The 25,227-nt window shown below is 34.4% G+C and overlaps 1 protein-coding gene across 1 annotated transcript in view; it reads right to left on the minus strand.

Moving 5' to 3' along the window:
• Positions 1–25,227, minus strand: part of LOC106457322 — a 168,395-nt gene that overhangs the window by 5,284 nt on the left and 137,884 nt on the right. The window contains exons 33-37 of the mRNA XM_022383191.1: positions 16,596–16,727; positions 15,560–15,742; positions 13,138–13,278; positions 7,706–7,888; positions 5,360–5,500 (exon numbers count right to left, since the gene is read on the minus strand). Coding sequence (XP_022238899.1) covers positions 5,360–5,500; positions 7,706–7,888; positions 13,138–13,278; positions 15,560–15,742; positions 16,596–16,727 — 780 coding nt within the window. The remainder of the gene's footprint in view (positions 1–5,359; positions 5,501–7,705; positions 7,889–13,137; positions 13,279–15,559; positions 15,743–16,595; positions 16,728–25,227) is intronic.

The following is a 25,227-nucleotide window of genomic DNA, read 5'->3' on the forward strand; positions in this document are numbered from 1 at the left end:
CCCAAAATCTGTTCAACGGATTCTCCACAGATTGGGTTATCAGACGAAAGAAGTGGGCAAGTGATATGATCATCAAGCCTCTGGATTTTTGGGAAACCGTATTGTTCTCAGACGAATCAAGATTTGCTCAATTTTCGGACAGTGGAAGGATATGGGTTTGGAAAATGCCTCACCAAGAGTTTTGGCTCAACAGATTGCAGCCAACTGTGAAGCATGGTGGTTTCAGCGTGATGGTTTGGGAAGCTGTTTGGGTTGGTGGGAGATCGAGCTTAGTGGAGTGCATTGGCAACATAAATTTTGCAAAATACATCGAAATATTGGAGGAAGGACTCTTGCCACTTTATTCCTCAGGTTTCGTGGACAAGAACACAACGTCGTTCCAGGAAGATGGAGTACCATGTCACACCTCTAGAAACACTCAAAAGTGGCAGGAAGAAAATGGTATCCAGAAGTTGCCCTAGCCGAGCCAATCTCCTGACATGAACCCCATCGAAAACCTCTGGGCCATACTCGACCGGCAAGTCAAAAAACAACCAAAAAATCCAACTTCGAGAAGCGATCTACTCCAAGTTTTGAAGCAAGAGTGGGCAAAAATCCCACAATCTAAAATTGACGAGATGATTCTCATGATGCCCCAAAGGATCAACGAACTCCACGAAACGAAAGGAAGATCTACTAGATATTAATTAAATTATAAATATATCAATTCATGTGAATATGACTGTGGATATTGTACTAGAATTTTTTATTTTGACTTAGCTTTGCAATATACCATTCATCTTGCTTATTTTTGTCTTGTGTAGACAGGCTTCAGCAGACAAATGTACACTGTTTATATTGTACTTTGCAGTTGTTGAAGACCCCAATTGTTAGATACATTGCCAGAAAAATAAAGACTTCTATTTTTCTTCATTCATTTGCTTGCTTCTTTACTACAATGTCCCTATTTAATTTATTCTGGTTTTTTTTTTTTGTCATGAATTACAAATACTTGTAGGGCTGTAATGAAGGGTAGCTTTTGACTTTTGAAGATTTGGAACACATTAGTGAACAAAGGTTTGAACTTTTGGTAGTACTAACTTGCATAATTTACTGATAACATCATCATAACTACAATTTTATGTTTGATTGAAAATTTCTTATTTCATAGGAATCCATATAAATAAAATGAAACATATAGTTGAAAATGTGCATTATTGATGCTGTGCGTGATACTCCCATAATTACACAGTAATTACAGTAAGCTTGCATTTAAGGAGTGCCTCATTGCAGTCAGTTAAAAAATTATAGCCAACTTAAGCAAACCAAATCTTTATTACACAGTCACAGTTCTAAGAAGATTGACAGCCACAGTCTTTTTAACATAAAACAGTTGATTAATTAAATACTAATATTATTTGTGTTAGTATATATTTTATGTTTCATACTTATTCTACCATAACACTTCTCTTACGTCATGTACACTAGGCATTCACAGTATGTGTTATCGAAGCAACGCAGCTGCTAAACGTACTCACTGTGCTTCATTAGCATGGTCTGCTCTAAGCAAAGGTCATTATAAAAATCAAAAGATCGAATTTTCCATGTGAGTGACATTTGTAATTACTACTTAATGATGTCAAAGGGTTTTTATTAAAAAACTTCTGACTGTACTTAAATACTATCTGATGAACCTTCAAATGTTTAGTACTATCTTCAAATTCCTGGCTAACAGATGAACCTTTGGACCATGAAACATGGCCCTAGATACGTGTTGAATGTCAGTGTACCTGAATATTAAAGACTAAATTATTAAGCTACATTTTTGTACTGTGATCAGGCTGGCAAGACTTACTGATAACATTCCAGCCCACATCTAGCTGCTGAGGTTGATGCAGAATTCAATAATGATGCACATCTTGAAGTGTCACAGTGTTTTGCAGTTAATAACACTATATTTTTGCATAGGGTTAGACTAACTCTCCAGGAGATCACCATTGAAATGTGACATTCTATAGAGGACATTGATAGTCTTTTGCCACCTCCTTAGACATTTATCAATATTTCATGTATGTATGTAACTTCATGTTTTTTATTGTTCTTCCTTATTTCTGGAGTGAAGTTACATTCAATTCAAGGGGAGGAGTAAAAATGTGTTTGGAATGTATAATAGGGATGATTGTTGATATAGGTAACTTAGAAATAGAAAGTATTGTTTTGATCTAGCAGTGTGATAAGCCTTCATCTAATGCAGTTGTGCTTCCTAACTGTTTTAGAAACTAACTGCAGATTGTCTCTCATGTACTTTAAACCATTTTTAAAGACCTCAGTAGTCAAGTGTTATTGTTGTATGAAAGAAAATTTGTATTTTTTTATTCACTTATGCTTGCTTCTTTTCCTTTGTTGACAATATTCAGTTCATTCTCTTTTTTAACTAACCTAAACTGCTGTGTTTTGTGGATACCGGATACCTACCTGTTGGACGTTAGTGTACCTGAATATCTTGACAAAAAATTAAAGTGAAGACATGATTAGTCAGGAAGTTTATAAAATCAACATGTGTTTTATTACTATTATTATAAACAGTTTTATAAAATTAAAGGTCAGCTTATATCTAGTAGTTATAGTTTGTTTTCTACGATAACATAGCTAGCTGAGTGGCTGGCACATTCACTGATTTTTCTCAAAAGTCAATATAAGGGCTACCTGATACAAAACTGAATATCATATTCTTATTACCAGTGCTCTAAACAAATCTCTGATATGAACATCATATATAATAGCATAGCATATGTTTTGGCTGTTGAAACTGTATCTAGCTGAGAAACTGAGGTCTTTGTAATATTATGCCAACTGTGTAAAAGTTGTACACACTTTCATGTTACAATGATAGTAACTCTTTAAGGACAGTAGGGGTGTCAGATGTAGCCAACACTCTTTCACATTCTCACAGTGAAAATATTAAATGTGCATGAAACTTGATACAAATTAATTAATGTTTAGTTTTATGTGAAAAGTTTGTAAAATTTTATTTAGTATGTGTACAATTTTTTGTAAAGTTGTAAAGTTTTTGAAATTTTTGTCTTACTTTTTACGATTTATTTTTTGTGCATTACAAAGTTTCATTTTATATATCGAACAGTTTTAACTTGTTTGATATTCTTAAATACTTCATTTTGCTGATTGAAGCAGCTGACTTTCTGCTATAAATCATACAAACATGACTAGTCTTACAAAGATCTATATGTGATCAATGACTTTACATTTCATAATGGTGACAATCTTACCATTACCAGGTGTTTGGGATTAATTCATATCTAATAATTAGTTTGTTTTCTATAAATAAGAAGATCTTGTGTTTGTGGCTGTTGATTAAATGCAATAAACTAAATTATATATTCAATAAAAAAAATGATTTATGTTATCTGACTTGTCTGTCATCACACAACTAGCTTATTGTTCTTGCCAAACATAAATATCCTTACTTGATGTCTTGTTGTAGAAGAATATTCCTGTAACTTTCCAAATGACATAATGCAAAAACATTATCAATAATGAAAAATATTCATCTGAATGTTAAGGAAATATTTAAACATTTTCTTTTCAAGTTGGTTCATTATCATTGGCCATATTTAGTCTAACTTCTTACTTATGAATGTATGACTAATATCCACACAGAAATATTGTACAGAGATTGAGCACGTTATACTAAAACAATCTTGGAGCCTCACCATGTCATTACAGTCCATGTCACCACATCTGATTATTTTCTATCCAATGACTGCATTTTGACAATAGCCCTTCAACACAGTTTCCATTTTAAAAGGCTCCATCATAATGCTGTCACATCTGAAGCACACCCCTTCCCCTACATCCTTTCCACTAACCTATCTAGTCTTCTCATGGAGTAGAATGAACATTCAATTATCCAGCTGCTTGAAGTACATGACAGTTGAACAAATATGTTGTGGAAGCAACTTATGTACATGTGACCTGTGTCACTTTTACAGATAGACATCGTTTTTTATTATGTTGCATACTGTTGCCTGTGGATGATTTCTATCACTGAACTTTTTGTTTGTAGATTACCATGTTATAAGACATCACATTTTACTGGGTTATGATTTGTTGTAGGTCTCTTTGCTGCATGGTTCTGATACCCTAAGTTGATCCATATTCCTATTCTCCACTGCCATTAAGTACAAGGGATTTTTCTTCCAAAGAAAATCTAAATCCCCAATCTGAACACATGTTTATGATTTGACAGCATGAATATTTTGAAACAGAAATGGCTGTAGTATACCCTTTACAAAAGTGGAAAATGTTTGGTGCAACCACACTACACACAAAACAGCAATGTCAAAATATAGTTTTGATACATGTTGTTTCCCCATGTCTTTAAATTAGCTGTAGTTGTCACCTGACTTCCTCAATTGCATGTTCAAAATAATTTTAACATAATGTATTCAACCCTCTGTATTCTTGGCTACAGATTAACAAATTACAATATTATTTTTCAGAAAGTTGTTACCTTAAGGCTAAAGTGCTTTCCAAATTAAGAACAATTCAGAGTTCTCCAAAACTCCAAGGGCATTATAATAAATATGAGTTCAACTAATAAATTTACAGATGAACACACAAATGGCATAGATACATAAATGTTAAGCTAATGAAAAAACAATGAAGTCAGCAAAAAAAATATTTAAATAATCTAGGTGTCTGATATTAACAGTTCAGACACCTAGAGAGATGACACAAATAAACATTTCAACATGTGTTGAATAAACTAAATAAGCATTATATAATGCTAAAATACCAATTCTATAAAGTTTTTGAGTTCAAATAGAATTAGAATTATATATCTTACTTAAATTTTTAAAGTTCAATAGGAAGTATGCCCTCAGGGTGACCTGAGTAACCCAATGGATTGGGAAAGGTTGAAATATTCTCATGCTCATCAAACGTTTCCCTACAAGGGTCAAAGCTACATATATCTGTATAACCAAAAAGGACAGACATATTTATTAATCTAAGAGAAGTTTTTCAAATAATCAAATATATGGATCAATTAGCCACAAAAACAAAAATGTCACAATATACTTAAACTAATATCATGATAAATGAAGCTTTTTGTGTATTTAAATATAACAGGGTTGAAATGACTATATTGAAATAAGTAAAATTATGCAGATGAACTAAGTTACTTGTACACTACAATAAGAAGCATGAAAGAGTTAGGCTCAGCTTTGCTTGTTAATGCAATGTAATGTTTTATATGGATCATTCAGAATGTCTTATTCCTTAATGCTATTTTTTAATGACAAGTTTAGAAACAAATACAATGGGTTAGAGAATTTGATTGGCTTAAAATTCTCCTTACAGAAATAAACAGCCACAAAATCATTTTCCTCTAGCAGCTTTTCTAACATTTTCCTGTTAACCTCTTCAATTTCATCCTTGATCTCAAACACATCCTGACTTGTCAACCACTGCAGAATTCTGTCTTCATCTTGAAGGTCACCTTATAAAATATAAATATTAAAATGAAAAATATAATTTGTGTCAAAATAATTGGGAACACCAGGCAAAAACTTGCACCTAAATATTATTCTTTATGATTATGTACAATGCTGCATATAATAGGCAGATATTATCTGTCAAAATTTGAGTGTGTCTAACCAAAGCCTAAGTTCATCAAGTACAAAGTTTGTTCAAAGTTTCTGTCTAATCATGAAAATTTGAAAAATTCCTTACCAAAGCTATTCTAAAGTAAGCATTCAAACATGTTATTTTGAGACAGTATATGCCAAAAAAAACAACAACAAACGTCTAAAGAAACTATGAAATAGTTTGTTTCTAAATCTTTTAAGTTTCCAATTTAGGTTACTTTGTTCTTCTGTACACTAACTTTCCCCAAAAGCCAAAAGTTATTACTCAAATCACTTTATTTACTCCATGTGTACATAAAGATTACATATGCTCTATTCAATCATTAGTAAGTGTTCACTCCAACTGCTGTGATATTATAAAAGGATGGGAACTAAGCTTGTAATAAATTAATAAGAATAATAAAGAAAGAGAAAGAAAATCACATGAGAAATATGACAAGAATAATTATTTCCTTGAGGGATGATAGTTTCTTAGCATATATAACCCTATATTTTGAGACAGGCAGAAAAATTGTAAAAATTGATAAATGACTTGTTTACAAGCAAGACTACCCAGAGATGAACAGACATTAAGGTTGGAACATTTTTTCACTTTTCCTTACAAATTACACTAAATAAATATTAAAAATTGACAAAATATAATTTCAAAAATAATTCTGACTTTAAAATAGTTGAATCAAAGGCTTATAATTTTTATTTAAATTTTGAAATTTGATATGCAGCTATGTGCTAGACTTCTGAACAATGTTCACTGATCATGATAACAACAAAATAAAGGAATTGCAATTTCTATCTTAGATAATTAAAACTGACACGTATGGCCAAATTTAGTAAATCTATATTTTTTGCCTGACCAATTAAAATTGTGTTATCAAAATGGTAACATGGTCAGACATATCCTACTAAGAGAAAATATTTATTAGCAGCCCTGTTATGTATGATGCTAAACTTAGAACTTGCTAAATACTACAGTACCAAGTTAAGTTAGTGCAAAACAGCTACAATATTTTTACATTACAACTGCTGTTGCATCATTATCATTATAATAAGTCAAAAAAAAAAGAGAGATCTTGACAAAGAAAATTACATTTTGTGTAAAAACAGGTACTTAACAATGACACAAAACAGTTAATAAATAATGATAATGTAAAGATTTAAGTATTAAGTATTTTCATAAGACAAATAGCTGAGTAAAGTTTAATAATAATTACATAATATATTGAAATGGTTCTTGAAAACTCTCAAAATACTACAAAAAATGGTATATTTACTAAAATTATCAGATACTACATCCTGTAACACTTTTGATATATATATAGTTACAAAATTATTATGGTGATGTAAGGGCAGTTAACGTTTGAAGTCTGATCTTTAATCATCTATCAGGAGTGTATGAGTAGATTACATTTTGACTTATGTGTTCAGGTCTTAAGTCTCACCACAGTGTGTGAAACATCATCTGCTCTTACAGTTCAGGCAAGTTCAGTCCACAAAAGTTTAAATCCAGCACAACCTACCCTTGCAATAAGCTTCACTAAAACAAAATAATTTTCATTGAATTGGTTTCATGTGTATAGACAAATCAGAACGTTTTTAACAATTGTCTGATATTCTAATACTCTCTTTTATTAAGTTAATAAACAAGATTATTATACCCTACATAATTTAAGGTTTATATTTTGTATCCAATTAATGAATTAATCTACCTTATATTGACTGATAATTATTATATGAAAATTATTCATCAAATATCTGTTCATTATTAATTAATAAAGTCACTTTTTAGATAACAGTATCAGTCAAAATTGTGCAGCAATGACATTCAGTGCTTGCTTCATCATGTGAAAGTGTGCTGATCAAGATACTATGAATCATGAGAATATTCATTCTTAACAGTAACCACATAATGCTTTATGAAAATTGAGGTTGTAAAATCAATGTAAGTATGAAATGTAGATATAATGACTCATTAGAGAATGTATAGTGTGATATAATCACAGTTTTATTACTGAAATAGCTGTCTTATTAAATTTTTAACATAGAAAAAGTTTTCATACCATCATAGAACAAAGGTACTTTTTTCCTGAAGTATGCTAAAGTAGGAATATGAAGTATATTCCACTTGGCTGCTGCTTCTGCATCATTAATCTTAACAAAATCAATGCCAAAGAGATCAGCTTCATCATCAATATTCTCCAGTTCTTGCAGTGCTCGCTGACATTCATCGCAATCATTCTCATCTGGATAAAGCATATGGTACTAAGATAATGAAAACCTTTTTAATGAAAACATAAGATCCTTTAAATTTAAAAAAGGAAAATGAGCAAAACATGGATGACACTTATGTTATACTATACGGAAAATGTTAAACCTGAGATTTTTTCATCTCAACAACAACAACAAGTTGACATTTTCTTACACTGAAAACGTATTTCCAATTGGTACTTACCTCCTGTCACACAAAGCTATCTCGATCCTTGTTTTTTGCAATCAGTGCACCAGTATTTATACCTCATGAGTTTTGTTCCATTTCAGAACATGTACATATCATGTGACTACTCTCCACCAATAGTATTGTGCATCTATTCTGGCTCAGCTACCTCCCTCTGCTATTACCACTCAAATCCTCACTTTCAAGAATTGGCAGGTATTAGCATAAAAACACCGCCAGTGGGGAAGAAGGGTGGAAAGTGTGTGAGAGGAGGTGAGTACTATTGGACATACATTTTCAGTGTAACAAAATGTTAACTTCCAAAACGGTCTCACCTCGACTCACACAAAGCTAGAATTCCATACTGCAAAGGTGAAGGGGCCATTAAGGCCAATATCAGACCAATTGGAAAGTGACCACTCAAAATTAAGTTATTTTGTCTAGTGTGGTCCACCTGGGCAAAAAGCATCAAGGGGAAATGCAAGTAGCATGTTTGTTGTTATCAAAGGATTAAGGTATTTCATCTAGTGAGGTCCACCTGGGCAAAAACATTCAGAGAAAACTCCAAAAGGGTTATTTGTTTTTATAAATTGATGAAGTGATCAAGACTAGTGCAGTCTACCTGAGCAAAAACATCCAGGGGGAATTCAAGTAGGATTTTATTTGTATTTATCAATAGACAAAGTGATATTGACTAGTGCAACTCACTTGGGCAAAAACATCCAGGGGAAATGTAGATAAAAGAGGATGAAGTTATTTTGTCTAGTGCAGTCCATCTAGGCAAAAAACATCCAGGGGTAATGCACCATTAATAGATTAAGTTATTGTGCCTAATACAGTCAACCAAGGCAAAAGAATCTGGAGGAAATACATTAAAATTGAGTAAATCAATTTGTCCAGTGTAGTCCACATCCATGGCAAACAAATTATAAATTGATTAAGTTATTTTGTCTAGTGTGGTCCGTCCAGGCAAAAACATCTAGGGGAAATGCATTATCAATTGATGAAGTTACTTTGTCTAGAAGTAGTTTAACAGCTTCACCAGCTTTTCACTGAGGGGATATACATGAGTATTGTAAAATAAATATCGGAACTTACTCAGGAGGAAGCCTCCATAGTCCACCTTCCCAGTGATTGGTAAGGACTCCAGTGCTCCACTAGAAGAAAAAAAGGGGGGGGGGATGTGGTGCGGAGTTCGGGGGAACATCACACCAGACACTGTGCAATGGGTACCTGCAATTCCCTATTTTGAAAAGCAGACCAACCCCGATTTATGCAATCAAAGGGTTGGCAGGGATAGGCAGAAACCCCCTTCTGCTTTACCATGAGTGATGGTCTGTCATAGGTTGAAATTGATTGATATCTAGTACATTTCTACATATACCACTGGATAAGCAGCCAGTGGACTTACAAAACCACCCCATCTCTACAGTGAGCATTATATAGTTACTCTAAACTAGTGTGGGTTTAAGGCAAAATATACCTGACCAGGCAACACCTGCTACAAGGTGGGATTCGTAATGTAGATGTTATGACTGGTGAAGCTGAAAAGAAAACATAAAAGAATGGAAGTGATTAGAATTACCTCAGTTAAAGGCAAACTGACGTGTGTAGAATGACCATAAGAAGTTGATGATATCTAGTACAGGAAGATACAGCCAGGTGATGAAGATAATGAATGACAAAGGTATCAAAAGCAGTCCACATTCCAGCCTGAACTATCTCTTACAAAGGGCATCAAAGTGGTGCAACCAAGGACATAGTGATGTGACGAATCTGATGAGAAGAATGTTGTGGAGATGGTGACCTTCCTTGGATAAATCCAAATATTCCAGCCGAAGGAGTAAATGAACCCAACCAATAAGCATGACAGGAGACAGAGCATGGGAAATGGAGGGTTCCAGGGAATAAAAGGTCGGGAACTTGAACCCCAAAAAGAAGTAGTACATATCACATATCTCCTTAAGGAGTAAACCAGACAAGGAAGCCAATTGGGATCAGAATGGAAATGAAAGGTGAGAAAACAGGTGGGAAAGCCAAACCACTTAAACTGGCAGCGTAGGTCCAAGGAAGGAAGGAGCGGTTGGGATAGAGGATGACATAGGAGAAATGCTAGAGGATATGGGTAACATTAAAGGCATAAATATCTGAATGAAGATGACCACAAGCAAAGAGGAGGAGGAAATAGGTCCCAAGGGAGAAAAGGTAGATGGAACAGGAAGACAAAGGCATAAAGTACAACACTTAGAACCCAATAGGCAATTCAAAGGAATGGAAAAGGAGGGAAAGGACAGTGGAAGACAAAACCAGATGAAAACTGGAGAAATGGAAGGAGGTCAATAAGGCTGCCTGAGAGCTAGACATGGTTGAAGTGGACAAGTCTCCATCAAACAGTCGGATGAATAATAGGGAAAGATGAGGGATGGAAGGGTGGGAAGGACATAATCCACAGCGAAAATACCAAAGTTGGAAGGTATACTATTGTCTGTGGTAAATAGATATGGAAGAAGGTCTAATGAATCAGGAAAGGAAATATGCAACATGTGAAGTCAGTACCTGGACTGAGACAATGGATCAGACAAAGGCCATGCATGAAAACAGAGAGTGGTGACATTTGTCTAATGAGGGACCACTCCTTGAGGAGAATCATGTCAGGAGAAGATAATCAATCCACTACCAGAGTCAGAAAGCCAGGAAAAAGGCAAATGAAGAGCACAATGTGATGATTGTGGGCCCAGAAAGTTTATCCAGGATCTGAAAGCACAGAGACCTGGTATTGGTACCCCCTGGCTGAATTATATAAGTAACCACTGTAGAGATGTCGGAATGTACCATAACCACCAAAGCTTGAGGAATGTGATATGGAGAGAAAACTCCCTGATTATCCAGAGACCAGAAGTTTCTTGGGAGTAGAAGTAAGAACCCCAATCCACTAAAGATGAGTATGTGAACAGATGTAAATCCGGATGAGGTGGAGTAAGCAGCACTCTCTCCATGGTCCGGACTCTGTCTAACCACCAAGCCAGGGATTTGAGAAGTTCCACTGATCAAGGAGTGTCCACTGAATGGAACTTATACGAGTCTGACTCACGGGAATGAGAACCAGAGGTCAAACATCTTGAACTATAATATTGTGAACTGCTCATTCCCAACCTGAAGATGAAGAGAAGAAGGCTGTGCCTGACTGAGGAGTGTGGTTGCTGGACTATAAACATGAAAAAGCAAGCAGGAGCAGTCATCCCTAGAAGGAAGAGTGCAAAGACTCAGTGAGTGAAAATGTCAAGCAAAACACTTAAAGAGCCGAAGTTAGGCTGAAAAGTGGGGGGCCCTGAACTGGTAAACTTGACTTAGAACAATAAATTAATATCAACGAAGTGGGCACTGCAGGAAAGAACATGAATTGTAGATTACGAGGAGAAAATGGTTTCTAGGATAATGAACATAAGAAAAGGAGCCAAAGCCCAGCTCTGTCCTATGAACAGGAAAGAAACGAACACATCAGTGATGTAACAAAGCAAAAATTTCAAGTCCCACACTGACAAAAAATGAGTATGATAAAGCATATAGTTAACACTTGCAAAAAAAATATTCAGATAGAACAATGAATTAGATATTACCAGTAGTAATGATATGTAACGTACAAATTACTGAAAATGTACCCAGTTAACAAAGGACTGATAAATGTCAAATAGAAAACACATTAATGATCAATATCTAAGTTGCCAGTCATTGAAAATAACCTAGATGACAAAGGACATATAATTGAATACTACCTGATGAAAATTAGGCTAAGGCACATAGTTAATAATGATGAAAAAAAAATTATCAAAATAGAATAATGAATTATATGGTACTAGTAGTAATGATATGTAACTTACACACAATCTAAACATACCTAGGTGAAGTTCTTATTAATAAAGAACTAACAAAACCATGAATTTTGCCAAGTCTATGAAGTACATATTAATGAACATGCAAAATGATCAAATTTACCAAAAATATAAAGTAATAATCAACATCTAACTTACAACTTATCTAAAGTAACTTAGATGACAAACGACACATAAATATCTAACTTACCAAAGTCCAAGTACCAATGACATGAAATACATAATTTTCCCGTGCAAAGACACACAAAGGGCATCTGAACCACCTCTATCACAGGTATATCAACCATGTGTGAAAGGTACACGTTGAAAAACTTACCACAAGTCTCCTGGGAAAAAGAAGAATTCTTCACCAAAGTGAATGATGTGGTGGCAGAGCAATTGATGGAAGGTGCCAGAAAAAAAAAAGAGTCTGAAGTGTCTACTAATTGATTATATTCAGAAACATTGTCACATAAAAGGAAAAGAAATTGCTGGCCAAATATATGAATCAAGCTCCCTGTGAATTAAGGCCTGCACCTCCACAGCAGATAAAATCGAACCCAATTCCTGGGAAGTTATTTCTTATATCAGACACACAGTCATGCTACATTTTCTTGTAATTCAGTTACAAGAAATAAATGCAAAAAAAAAATTTGTTGAAAAAAAATATTGAAATGGCAAAAAAGCACGTTCTTAAATGGTAGCCACATGTGAAAAAAACTCATGTCTAAACAATACCATACCAATCGAGAAAGCGAGGACTGTGTGGGAATAGCAGAGAGAGATAGCTGTGCCAATATAGATGGTGCAATACTATTGGTGGAGAGTAATCACATATGTACATATTTTGAAATGGTGTGAACCTTATGAGGTATAAAGACTGGTGCACTGATTGTAGAAATGTTTTCAGCAATGCTTAGAGGGCATACAAGGATCGAGATAGCTTTGTATGAGAGGAGGTACGACCATTTTGGAAAAAAAATGCAATAACAATAAAGATGTTCTTCAAATAGAAGTGAAAGGAAAATAATATTAACCCAAGTCTAAAACAACCAAAAAAGTGTTATAAATTCAATTGATTAAAAACACAGTCTTATAAAGGTAAAAATAGACAAATAGCAAGGTTGTTGACAGTAATACTGAAATGATATAAGTTTGAATATATATATATATACTTTATATAACTTACAGAAAAACACAGCCAAGAATGGAGAGTCTTCTATGAGTTTGTCTAACATTCTAGCATTAACAGCTTCAATCTCATCAACCAATTCTCTGTTTTCATCATCAGTAAGCCATTCTAAAACCATTTCTTCATTCTTCATGTCACCTGCAAAAAGTTCAGTTTTTTTTAAGTAATATAAGAGAATGTAAAAAAAAATCATTACTGCTGACCAAAACAAACTGAAAAGTTCAATCTAATTCAAGTTTTTATTTCTTCAAAAAACAAGTATCAAGAGATGTAAACAAAAATAATATTCTTAAACAACAGAATAATAACTGATTTTTAAGTTAAATATTTCAATTACACAAGCCTGCAATGGTTTTATTGTCTTGAAATTTTTACATGTTCTACAGTAATTCCTGTATGCTGAATCCGAAAATGATATCCATTTTTCTCCATCACGTACAAATTTTGCACAAAACATTATAACTCAATACATAAAAGAAAGACCAAAAAATGTAGTTTTGAAACTAAAAGATGTAGATTTCACAAAAAAAATCAGGATGAATGAAGATGCATGTTTGTTTGACATCAATGTTCTTCCCTTTTTTCAGTTTGTTTGTATTTTCGTTAACAAACATAACAATAAAACATTTTCATTGTGGTAAACGAAATAATAATTTGATCTAAGTAAAAAAATTTTTTATCCCGATTTGTAAAAAAATCCTTATGTGATAAAAAGAGGAATATTATTTTCAAAATCTGCATAGCTGAATTATGGAAAATCTGTTATTAAAACCAAAACAACTTTAATGAAGTTTAAATTCACAGGTCTGTGTTATTACCACTTGTGTAACTTAACTATCTAGTGTATTTTCTTAAAATAACAGTTATTTCATGATAATGTAAATAATCCATTAGACACAAGTAAATTTTCATGTATGAAGTTTTGATTTCTGAAATTGTTAATAAGCTTTAAATACAGAGGGTAACAGAGGCTTTCAATCCTGAATCAGAACTTAAAAAAGGTGAATAATCAAGAAATTAATGTAGTTATCACATAATGAAATCAATAAGCACAAACTAGCTTTCATGCTGCATGATGGTTACTTACTGTTAAAATGTTTTGCAATAACTTACAAAGACTTCAGTGCTCAAATATTTTAGATACAAGTTGCTTGATAAACAGAAAAAACAGAATGATTGAGAAAGTAATGTAGTTTTAACTTAAGTAAATCAAAATGCATAACTTAACTTTTATGTTGCATGTCATGACTGTTACTTTTTAAAAATTACTTGTGATAATTTATAAAAACTTCAATGATGAAATATTTTAAATGTATGCTGTTTGATTTGTCCATTTCAAAAAGTGAGTTGAAAATATTAAAAGAAGCTGGTGTTAAAACAAAAAAGTGATAAACATTAGTAGTTGAAATTTATTACATCATATCAATTATAACAAATTGTCCACCTTCAAATTATAATTGCTGTGGTCCTATTATTATAAAAACCATGACTGTTCCTTCTAAAGTCATCAATTCATATCAAAAATGTATTTTGCCTTGCTGCAAACAGTAAGCTTTGAAGTTCCTGTATTGTAAAAGTAATATTTTATATTTTACATGTATGGATAATACTCAAGACATATATTTTTATCAGAAAATTGTGTAGTGAATAAACAAAGGCTATACTGTTTGATTTTTCATTTCAACATAAAAAAGCTATAAAATACTATGACTTGGTGGATAACTCTTTCTTTCTTGGTACATATTCTATGGGATACACAAAACTTGCTTTTAGGGATCCAAAGAAGAAAGAGTAAAATATTTACTCTTATCATATGCTGCTTAATTACAAAATATATAAGTTTTGAATAACAAAGGTATTATATTTTATTATGAAATGCAAAATGTTACTTTTAATATTAATATGCTTTAGTTTACAAAAGTAACATAGTATTGCCATGAAATATCCAATGTAATATATTTTACATGACTTAATAATACAAATGATATTCCTAATATTAACTTACATTAGTATGAATAAACAAATAGCCTATTTTTATTTTTTAAACAAATAGAGTATAGTGACATCAATAGCATATAAATTACCTCATATGCAAATTCAATTCCTGAAGGTATGATATCAAATTACCTGACAAAAATATGAAATCATATAACCTATATGTTTTCAAAAGTTGGACATTTCTTCATCAGAACAAATCAGACAAGTTCCAGTTTGTTCCTGATGAAGAAAAACCTACTTTTTAAAAGTGCTTGGGTTATAGTTTTTTTGTATTTGTGGATTGAATTGATGTTTTTGAGTCCATGAGTTTTATAAAATCATGAATATTAAATTACCTAATATTGTTAAAATAAACTTTCCAAAGGAAATCTTTCAAATGATAAAAATAAATTTATGTTTCTTATAAAAGAACAAAGCTTACCATCAAATACAAGAGGATTTCCATTCCTGAAGTAAACAAGAGCAGGATAAGTTTTAATCCCATATCGTTTTGCAAGCCCTGTATCACAAATTTTTACCATCTGAATACCAAAGAGATCAGTGTCATCATCAATGTTTTCTAGTTCTTCAAGAGCTTGATCACATGCCCTGCAGTGTTGCTTGTCTAGAAAAGGAATAAACAGACTAAAAAGCCAAATAGAAAGGAATATATTTTTCTTGTGGCTTCTGTTGTTTCTGAAAACATATTTGAGTTCGTAAGTCCACACATCATGACAAGACACTTACTCCATATTTCCAGCTAGCTCAAAAACCTAAACTTTTGCAGAGACTAGTATTGATACTCACCTAAAGCAATTAAATTCCTAACTATTACTATTAATATTATTTATACCAATTACACATAAAACTAGCCTATTTTGCAAAAAGTTACACTTCATAGTATTACTGACTATATCATCAAAGACAAGAAAAAAACAACTTACAACAACAGTGTAAAATAAAACAATCCTCACTGGTACAAACCTATGATTCACAAACCAGAAGGTATATCTGCTTTAAATGTTGCTGTTGACAATAAGAAAACATAACATCAGAAGAGTCTATGCATATCCAAAGGGAACATTCTGCCCCAAAAAAGACAAGGATTTTCACAATTAACTTAATTACCTTAGTAAAGACCTTTAATTAAAGAAGGTTCTTAAACTTTTTGTTTAAATATCCTAAAAAGAGGTTGGTTAAATTCTTCATGAACAGACTGTTAAGTATTTTTTACATTCCTATTAGTAGGCACGTTACAGTTGGATTTATAAAGTAAATATTTTCCCATAGAATAAAACTTTTATGTAGGAGTATAAATTAAAAAGACATGGCAAGTATAGACGAGAAAAGCTATTTAAATTGCAAAACAGAACACAGAAAAAAAAAGAAAGTGATTTTAAGACCAAAGACAAAAGTTAGAAAATGTCGAAAACTAGATAAAAAATTACAGGCATGAAAGGGAAAAAAAGTAGACTTACAGAAAAAAACAGCAAGATACTGTTTTTCCTCAATCAAGTTCTCTAACATGTCTCTATTGACAGTTTCAATAGTGTCTTCAGCCTTTTGGAGAATGAGCCACTGTAAAACCTCCTCTTCTGCAGTTAAATCTCCTAATATCAAGAGAAAAATTAGTCGCTATGAAATGATAAGAGCTAAATGCAAAGCCTTGAAAAGCATGGAATGTGAAATTCTATGTTAAACTACTCCTTGGAGAATATACAATAAAAATCATAACTTCCATTCAGAGAAAAACTAAAAATCAATCTGGCCATTAGTATAGCTAATTTACTTATAAAGACAAGAATAATTTTTTCCTCACTTGTGTACGCTGTTAATGATAATTTTTGGCCATAAACTCATTATATCTGTTATCTGTTGTATAACCATGGTAGGGAATTTTTTGAGATGGTATGCACTGGTACACCAGTGTATTGGCACCATTTTTCATATTGCAAAATGGAGGGAATGGTAACAAAATTTGAAAAGAGTAACGTAAATGAAGGTATGAATTTTCCCCTTTAAACAAATCTTTTGTTCACAAGAAGTTCGAAGAGACACCATACTAGAAGTGTTACAAATGACATAGTTTAAAGGAGTGTGAAAACATACTGTTTATTTGATTGTATCAGTGCAGCATGAGGTGTGAAGCATCAGGTAGGATTAGCATGCCATTAATAGAGAACATCAATGGTCACCTGGTTTTAACACCTACAAGATGTGGCGGCTATCAGTCGATGTATGGTAGTGGCCTTACTTTGACTGACAGGTTTTAATTGGGCAGCAGCAGGTGAGAGACAGCCTGGGTGGATGCAATACTGAGTTAAAAGAGACTGCTTGGGATTGGGAAACAGGTGACCACAAGCCGAGTTGACTGGTATGCAGGTCTGGACTGTACATTTGTTCAAATAAAATAAGTCACAAAGTCGCACAATCATCTTCTGAGCCAAGATAAAAAGACACGAGTCTTGAGAATAAGTCGTTTTGGTCTGACATGGTCAGTTGAGAGTGTGATGCCAATTTGAGCGGGTGTGCATTTCTCTTCTACTGTGATTTGATTTTATTGTGTCCAGGAGTGTATATAATTTTTTTGCGTCTTGAGAAAACGCCTTAACGTAAAAGTTAAATGAATTACAAGTTTCTTTTCATCTTCTGTAAATAAAAAAGCTAGAATAAGTGAGTAAGTGACCCAATAACTGGAATGAATGGCATCAGTGACAGTTTTTGTTCCTGGTCCATCAGGTGTCCACAAGCTATCTGACAATGACTGGCCTAGCTGCTGGACTGCTGATCAAAAAAATAATTTTTGCAGGAAGTACAATTGACTTAATACTCGAAATATGAAACTTGGTTGTACACCTTACCATAAAATTGGAACATTTGGAGTAGAAATGAAGACAGGAATGAAAGTTTCTAAAGAATGGGTCAACAATGAAATAGCTTATTTTGTTGAAAGTCGACAGCAACAGCTCCTGTCTTTGAGGAAAAAACTTTTTGATCACAAGGAAAGCATGGGACATAAAGCTGCAGTAAAACTGTTGGTGAAGCTGAGAAAGAGACCATTGAAAATGTGTGTTTGAAAGCATTATCTTGCAAAAAAGCGATTATCACAAGAATTTTTCGCATAGCATATAAGGTAGCAAAAAATACAAAAAAACAATCATTTCATAATTATGAATCTGAAATAGATTTACAAGGACTAGATGGAACTGACATGGGCCGTATCCTTCAGTCAATGAACGCATATATTAACACCGTGAATCACATTAATGATGAAATGAAAAAAATACTAATTAATATAGTTACTACACAGAAAAGTAGAATTTCCTTGATAATCAACAAGTCAACTTCTTTGAATAAAAAAATCTACCTTAATAGTGTACGTTTCAATCTGTATCTTGGATAATAAAATGAACTCATTGGTAAATTTATTTTTTGGACTTGAATGAACTTGAAAATGTTACTACAAAAGGAATTCACCATCACATGCCACACAAAGTAAATAACTTTTCAGGTAATCTTCATTTATTCCATAAGACTGAAGACAATTGAGTAAAGAATCAAAACAGCTGTGATGTTGGGGAGTAAAAGTGGAGTTAAGAAACTGATGAAAGACAAATTTCCTTCTGTAATTGGTGGCACTGCTAATTACAGAATAGAACTGTCGGTTGGTGACTGTGTAAAATCAGTCTCAGGGATCAACAGTTTTATTGATAAACTTTATGTCTTGTATAACAAGTCGCCTGAAAATAGCAGAGAACTAAAAGGATGCATGAACTTGCTGGAGATTGAACTTTTTAGAGCAACATTTTGAAGAAGCAAAGCATGATCTAGAAAAAGACAAAAAATATGACGGCTTATAGAAAAAAATTTACAAACACAGAATTTCTATTAGATCTAGGATTGATTTGTGATGCTCTCCAAGAATTATAGAAATTGAGTTTGGACTTACAAGAGCATGATATGGACTTGTACAAGGTGAATCAATAGATTAAAGCTCTAGTACACATTTTTGAAGATAGACGAATGATTCCAGGCCCATATTAAAAAAATGCCAATGAAGCTGCCAAAAATCTTCATTTCTGGAGAGTTTCACTTCACAACAAATATTGCAAAAAGGAACCTTGAAAATGCCAAGTATGACTATCTTCCCCCATACTGTGCCACCTATACTAGCACAGATAGCTCTCTCTACCATTGCAGCACAACCCTCATTTTCGAGAATTGGCATATTTCAGCCAGAAGTGCTGGCAAATCAGTGGAAAGGAAGGGCGGGAAGTGGGTGAGAAGAAATAAGTTCCTGTCAGAAATATATTTTCAGCATTAGAAAATGTTACTTTCTGAAACAGTGTTATCTCCTCTCACCCAAAGCTAGAATCCAACATTGCAAAGGTGGAGGGGCCAGTAAATGTGAAAAAAACAATCAAACAAGCAGAGAAAAATCACCTGTAAAGAACAGGTGTGTCACAATTAAAATAGGGGGCACACTTGTGGGATATAGCACTATTTCTGGAACAAGTATTCTTTTTTGCCCAGTAAAGAAGAAAAGAAGACATATAGGGTGGAACTGAGAAGAAAACATGGCTAGGGCTAAAGGACTATAAAAGTATATGAATAGACCAAGTGAGGTCCACCTGGGCAGAAAATATCCAGGAGAAGTGCCTTGGTATACAAAGAATTATGCCAAATGGAGTCTAAGGGCAAAAACAACAATACAAGCACCTTGCATAAGCTTATAAGATCAACAAGTGCAGTATGCTGGGCAAAATACATCCAGTGGAAGCTCCTTGCATAATATTGATCATGTTATATTGTGATTGTAACAAAATGAGAGATCAACAAGTGTGGTTCACCCAGGTAAAAAAACATCCATGGAAGTGCCGATTGATAAGTGGTAGCATGACAAGTGTGGTCCATCCAAGCAGAAAACATCCAGTGGAAGCACCTTGCATAAGAATGTGGGTTATATATCATATATGAAAAGTATTGAGAGAATAACAAGTGCAGTCCACCCAAGCAGAAAAATCCAGGGGAAGTGCAGGGCAGTCACCCAGGCAAAAAACATCCAGGGGAAGTGCCTTGTGTTAGTATTGAGTATGGCAAGTGTGGTCCATCTGGGCAGAAAACGTTTAGTGGAAGTGCCTTGCAAAAAAAAATATAATAGTGTGAACAAAATGTGATCAGCCCAGGCAAGAACATCTGGGAGAAGTGCCTTGTGGTTATTGAGTATAGCAAGTGCAGTCCATCTGGGCAGAAAACATCCAGTGGAAGAATCTTGCATTAATAATGTATGTCATGATCAACAAGTGTGGTCAACCCGGGCAAAATAAAACATCTGAGCTAAGTGCCTCAGATTGAGAATATTATGATAGTGCATAATGTGAAGCATAATGACGATAGCTCTTTTTTCATAGAGTGGGTACATATGACTAGGAAGTTTTAATTACTGTACAAATCCCACTTGTGAGGAAACCCCCATGGTCCACCACATCAGCAACTGGGAAATGGAAAGGAAAGGACCCCCTTGCTCTACTAGGAGACAGAGGAGGGGAATATGCATTGCATACCCTATTTTGAATAACAGAAAGATCCTGATTGTAAGAATCATGGGTCAGTAGGGATGGGCAAAATCCCTATCTGCTTACTCATGAAGTCCATGAGTGATGGTCGACATTATATAAAAATATATTTATTGATTAGAAAAAAGTGATATATAGATAGAGATAAATCACTGGAGCATTAAAAAGATATGCAGAGTTAGTGCTAAGATAAAAACCCCAGTGTCCCTGACCAGGTAACACTTGCCACTAGGTGGAATCCTGAAATACAATGTAAAGCAACTTCAAAAGACAAATGCAAAAAAAAAAAGATATAATATGTCTTATCTAAATCAAAGGTAAAGAGACAGGTGGAGAATCACCACAGGCAGAAGACGATACTTAAGCGAGAAAGACACAGTTAGGTCATGGAAATAATGTGTGAGGAAAGTAGTAGGAGTTGTCCACATACAAAAAAAGACAAAAGCAATGGAAAAGGAGGGAAATAATAGGGGACAACAAGGATTTATGAAAACAGGAGAAATGGAAGGTGTTGGACAGGACAGCCTGATAACTAGAAACAGTGGACATGGACAAATCCTGATCAAATAACCAGGTAAAGAACTGGGACAGATGAGGAATAGAAGGATGGAAGTCATGGTGAATTGGCTACTGTCTCAAGGTAGACCAATGTCTCTGATACACAGACAAAGTTGAAGGTCGATTGGTATGGGTAAGCAAAGATGCTATATGAGAGGTGAGTCCCTGAGTGGAGGCAATGGACTGGACAAAAGCCATGTATGGAGTTTGGTGAAGTTGGGATGAAACATGTCAGTTGAGGTTGTAGGAGAAGCAACCTGGATTGAGGTAAGGGCAAGGGCTGTTACTCGAGTAAGTCCAGAGCAGAGGAAACCATGACTGAGCAGGCAAATACAAAGCAACGAGCATTACACAGAAAGGAGTGGTCTGGATGAGGGAACTACTCTGAAAATGAGTCTGATTGGAGGGTAAGCATACAGTTGAAGTCCCTTCCAATCCTGACTGAATGCATCCACCCACAGAGCTGAGGGGTGTAGTACAGGAGATCAAATGAAGGAAGTTTGGCATTCCAGTGAGTGGCAAATGCATCTATATGTGATGTTTCTTGGCAAAAACACACCCACTGAAAAACTTGAGGATGAAGGGACCACTCTGTAAGAAGAACTTGGTTGGTATAGGACAGGCAGCCTGCAACCAGATTCATAATCCCAGGAACACGACACACCAAGATCATGGGCCCAGTACAGAACTTGGACTTGGTTACCTGTTGTTTGGTGATGATAGTGGAACCATAACTCCTCCCCCTCAAGAATGGGAGGAAATGATTGAGAGCCCAATGAACCACCAAAAAGTCCAGAAGGTTGGTATAGAAAGTAGTTTCTTCAATGGACCACTGGAGAAGGCTGGGCACAACTGCAATGAGAATTGAAGAGAACCCCCAAATGAATAAGGTATTGTATGAGGGTTAGGAAAGACTTCTCCAACTTGATGAGAAACCCACACCTGAACAGACTCCCAATGAAGGAAACGGTTGTGAGTGACAGACTGAGCCTAAAAAGAGGAGAATAGTAGCCAGTCCTCAATGTAATGATGAATTCGAGGACCCAATGAGTGAATATTACGTGCAAAAGAATGGATAATATGACAGAACAGATAAGGAGTCAAATTTGGTCATCCAAAGACTTGAGAAAAACCCACCAAAGGGAGAGGTAGGACTGCATGGTGAATCTGGGTGTTTCCAGAAAGGTATTCAGCCAGGACAGATCAATGATGAGTCTCCAATATCCCGTATATTGGGGAACAACAAACAGATGGGAGTAAAATCCTGAAAAATTGACAAAACCAGTTCAATAGCTCCTTTGTGAAAAAGGTCTCGAACCGAATCTGCTATATGATTGGATAAGGCATGATCCTGAGAAGGAGGAAAGGAAAATTGGACAGACGATAGGGGGGAGGGGACTGGAACTGAAGGCAAAGATCCTCTGAAAGAACCCATAAAACCCATGAATTTAGAGTACAGAGTTTCCATACAGTGGAAAACCATTGTAACCTGGCAATCACCTGCCCTTGAAAAGGCATCCCATCACCAATAATGCTGACCCTTGTAGGAATGGGAAAAATGAGTGTAATGAAGGGTATGCCTCGAGTAGGATAAGGGACAATAAGAGGAAGAAGGGGCATGGAGAACCCTAACAGGTGAAGATTGGGTAGCAACAACAGGACAAGACAAAGGAGAGGCCAGGGAGAACAAAGAGGAATGTAGCCTCTCCACATTGACCATGGACTCCAAAGACTGTTTCATGAAGAAACAGGGCTTGAGGAAGATTCTTCTAAGAAGAAAGGGTGAGACATACTCCTTCAAGTAATGCATCATGGCCCAGCAAATCCCAATAACATAAGATCATGGTTAGATGATGAGGAACCCACTTTGAGACTAATAATGGCTGGAGATGGCTTGATTGGTTAATGAAGAAAAACTTTAATATAAGTTTAACATAACAGCAAATGTACAACATTTCGACAAGGTTTTAAATAACTTTTTTAAAGAATTCTCGAACTAGACTATTAATATAGTCAACCCATCCCATAAACTGAAAAGTAACCTCACAAGTAAGGAGATCAGATCCATTTTTAATCTGAAAAAAGACACTAACATTAAATTCTAAAAGCTGATAAAGGCAACACCACTGTAATCATGAACAACTCAGAATACATCGACAAAATGAACAACATCCTTTTCGATAAAAAGAAATTCAAAGCCATCCCAAACAACCCAACAAACACACATGAAAAACAACTAAACATAACATTATTACAAATGAAAAAAGATAATTTAATTACTGACGATCTTTATTTTTATCTACATAAAACTGATTCACGCACACCACAACTTACCGGTAAATGGGTAATGAAGAAAAACTTCTGATGATGACAAAACCTTGTCGAAATGTTGTACACTTGCTGTTAAACTTATATTAAAATTTTGCTTCATTACCCATTAAAGCTGTCTCCAACCATTATAAGATCATGGTGGTGAGAGACAGCCCTGAAGCCAACAAATGAGCCATGTTAGGCCACAGGAGGGTCCTGCAATCTGTTAGGAATTGATCAGGAGACTGGTGGAAGGCTTGAGATAACAATTGTAATGAGGAAATAACATGTAAAAAGGGTGGTCAAAGTAAGGCAAATCCTAGAAAACTGGGACCGATTAAAATGAATCAATGCATCAGGATTTGAGCTCCAGGAAGGAAAGAGAGGATCCGAATATTGTGAATCCAAATAGGGATTCAAGACACATTGGTGAGCAAATGAATTCTGGTCCAACAGCCAAGGGGGATAGCACATATCCACAACCAACTCTAATTGATCAGCAAAACGTTGAGCATAAGCAAGAATGTTGGGTCAGAGAGGAAAAAATAATAATAAGGACAAGAATCATCACCCAATAAAGAAGAATCAAGGGCTAAAGGCAAAACATGTAAAATTTGACATACCTGATCAATAAATTGTAGGAAAGGCATGGTTGGGAAACTGTCCTGACTGTCAGCATTATATGACTAGCTGTAAAAAGCCAGATCCAAAAAAACAAGAGTCAAATTGTCCTCACCCCGAAGAAAAACTTCCCCAGAAGTGTGTTCATGGGGAAAAGGAGAATGAACAAAAGAACTAACTAAAGCATCCAACTCCCTGCGGATTAAAGCTTAAACCACCTCAACAGACATCATCAATGTGCTATACTGGGGGCTAGTGATATTACCCTTGTCCATATTGGCAGAAACTTCTTCATCCACCAGAGTAATATTCAAATTCATAAATCAACCTTGATTTATAAAATAATGTAAGAAATGGTCGATAACTAAGGTAAATGAAATATTGAAAATATTACATAGCAAGGTACCACATGAACGAGCAGGATTCACATGAAAAACAAAGTAAACACATGTCTAAATACTGTAGTGCTAATTGAGAAAGTGATGATTTTGTTACAATGGTAGAGGGAGCTACCTGTGTTAGTATAGGTGGTGCAGTATGATTGGTAGAGGGTAGTTACATGATCAGTACATGTTGCTGCAGTGACACAAAAATTAAGTATAAATCTTTCAACACAGGCATGGTCGATTTAACTGACCATGTGACCTCTTTGTACTCATTTAAAGTCTTTATAGTTTTAATACTACTAACTTTTAATATTTGGCAGACTTTAAGTAAACATTATAAGTCTTTCACATACAAAAAATCATTTTTTTTAGTGAAGTATTTTTAATAAACTAAAAAAGACTTGTCCATGAATATATTGAGTATTTTTTTACTAGTCTGCATACAAAGTGATTTTCATGTTACAATTAAAAATACTTTTCTTCATCTCAAAAATCTCAAATTGTATTTGATTTACCTCTAAAACCTCCTAAATACATTTCAAATATTTGTTTTCAGTAAAAATTTATAACTTCTCTGTTATTTTCTCTACCATAACTCTATACAAGGTTGGTCAATTTGACTTACCTCTTAACCACCAAAAAAAAATTTAAATAACTCT

This window comes from Limulus polyphemus, unplaced genomic scaffold, assembly GCF_000517525.1.
Source record: "Limulus polyphemus unplaced genomic scaffold, Limulus_polyphemus-2.1.2 Scaffold316, whole genome shotgun sequence".
Lineage (NCBI taxonomy): Eukaryota > Metazoa > Arthropoda > Merostomata > Xiphosura > Limulidae > Limulus > Limulus polyphemus.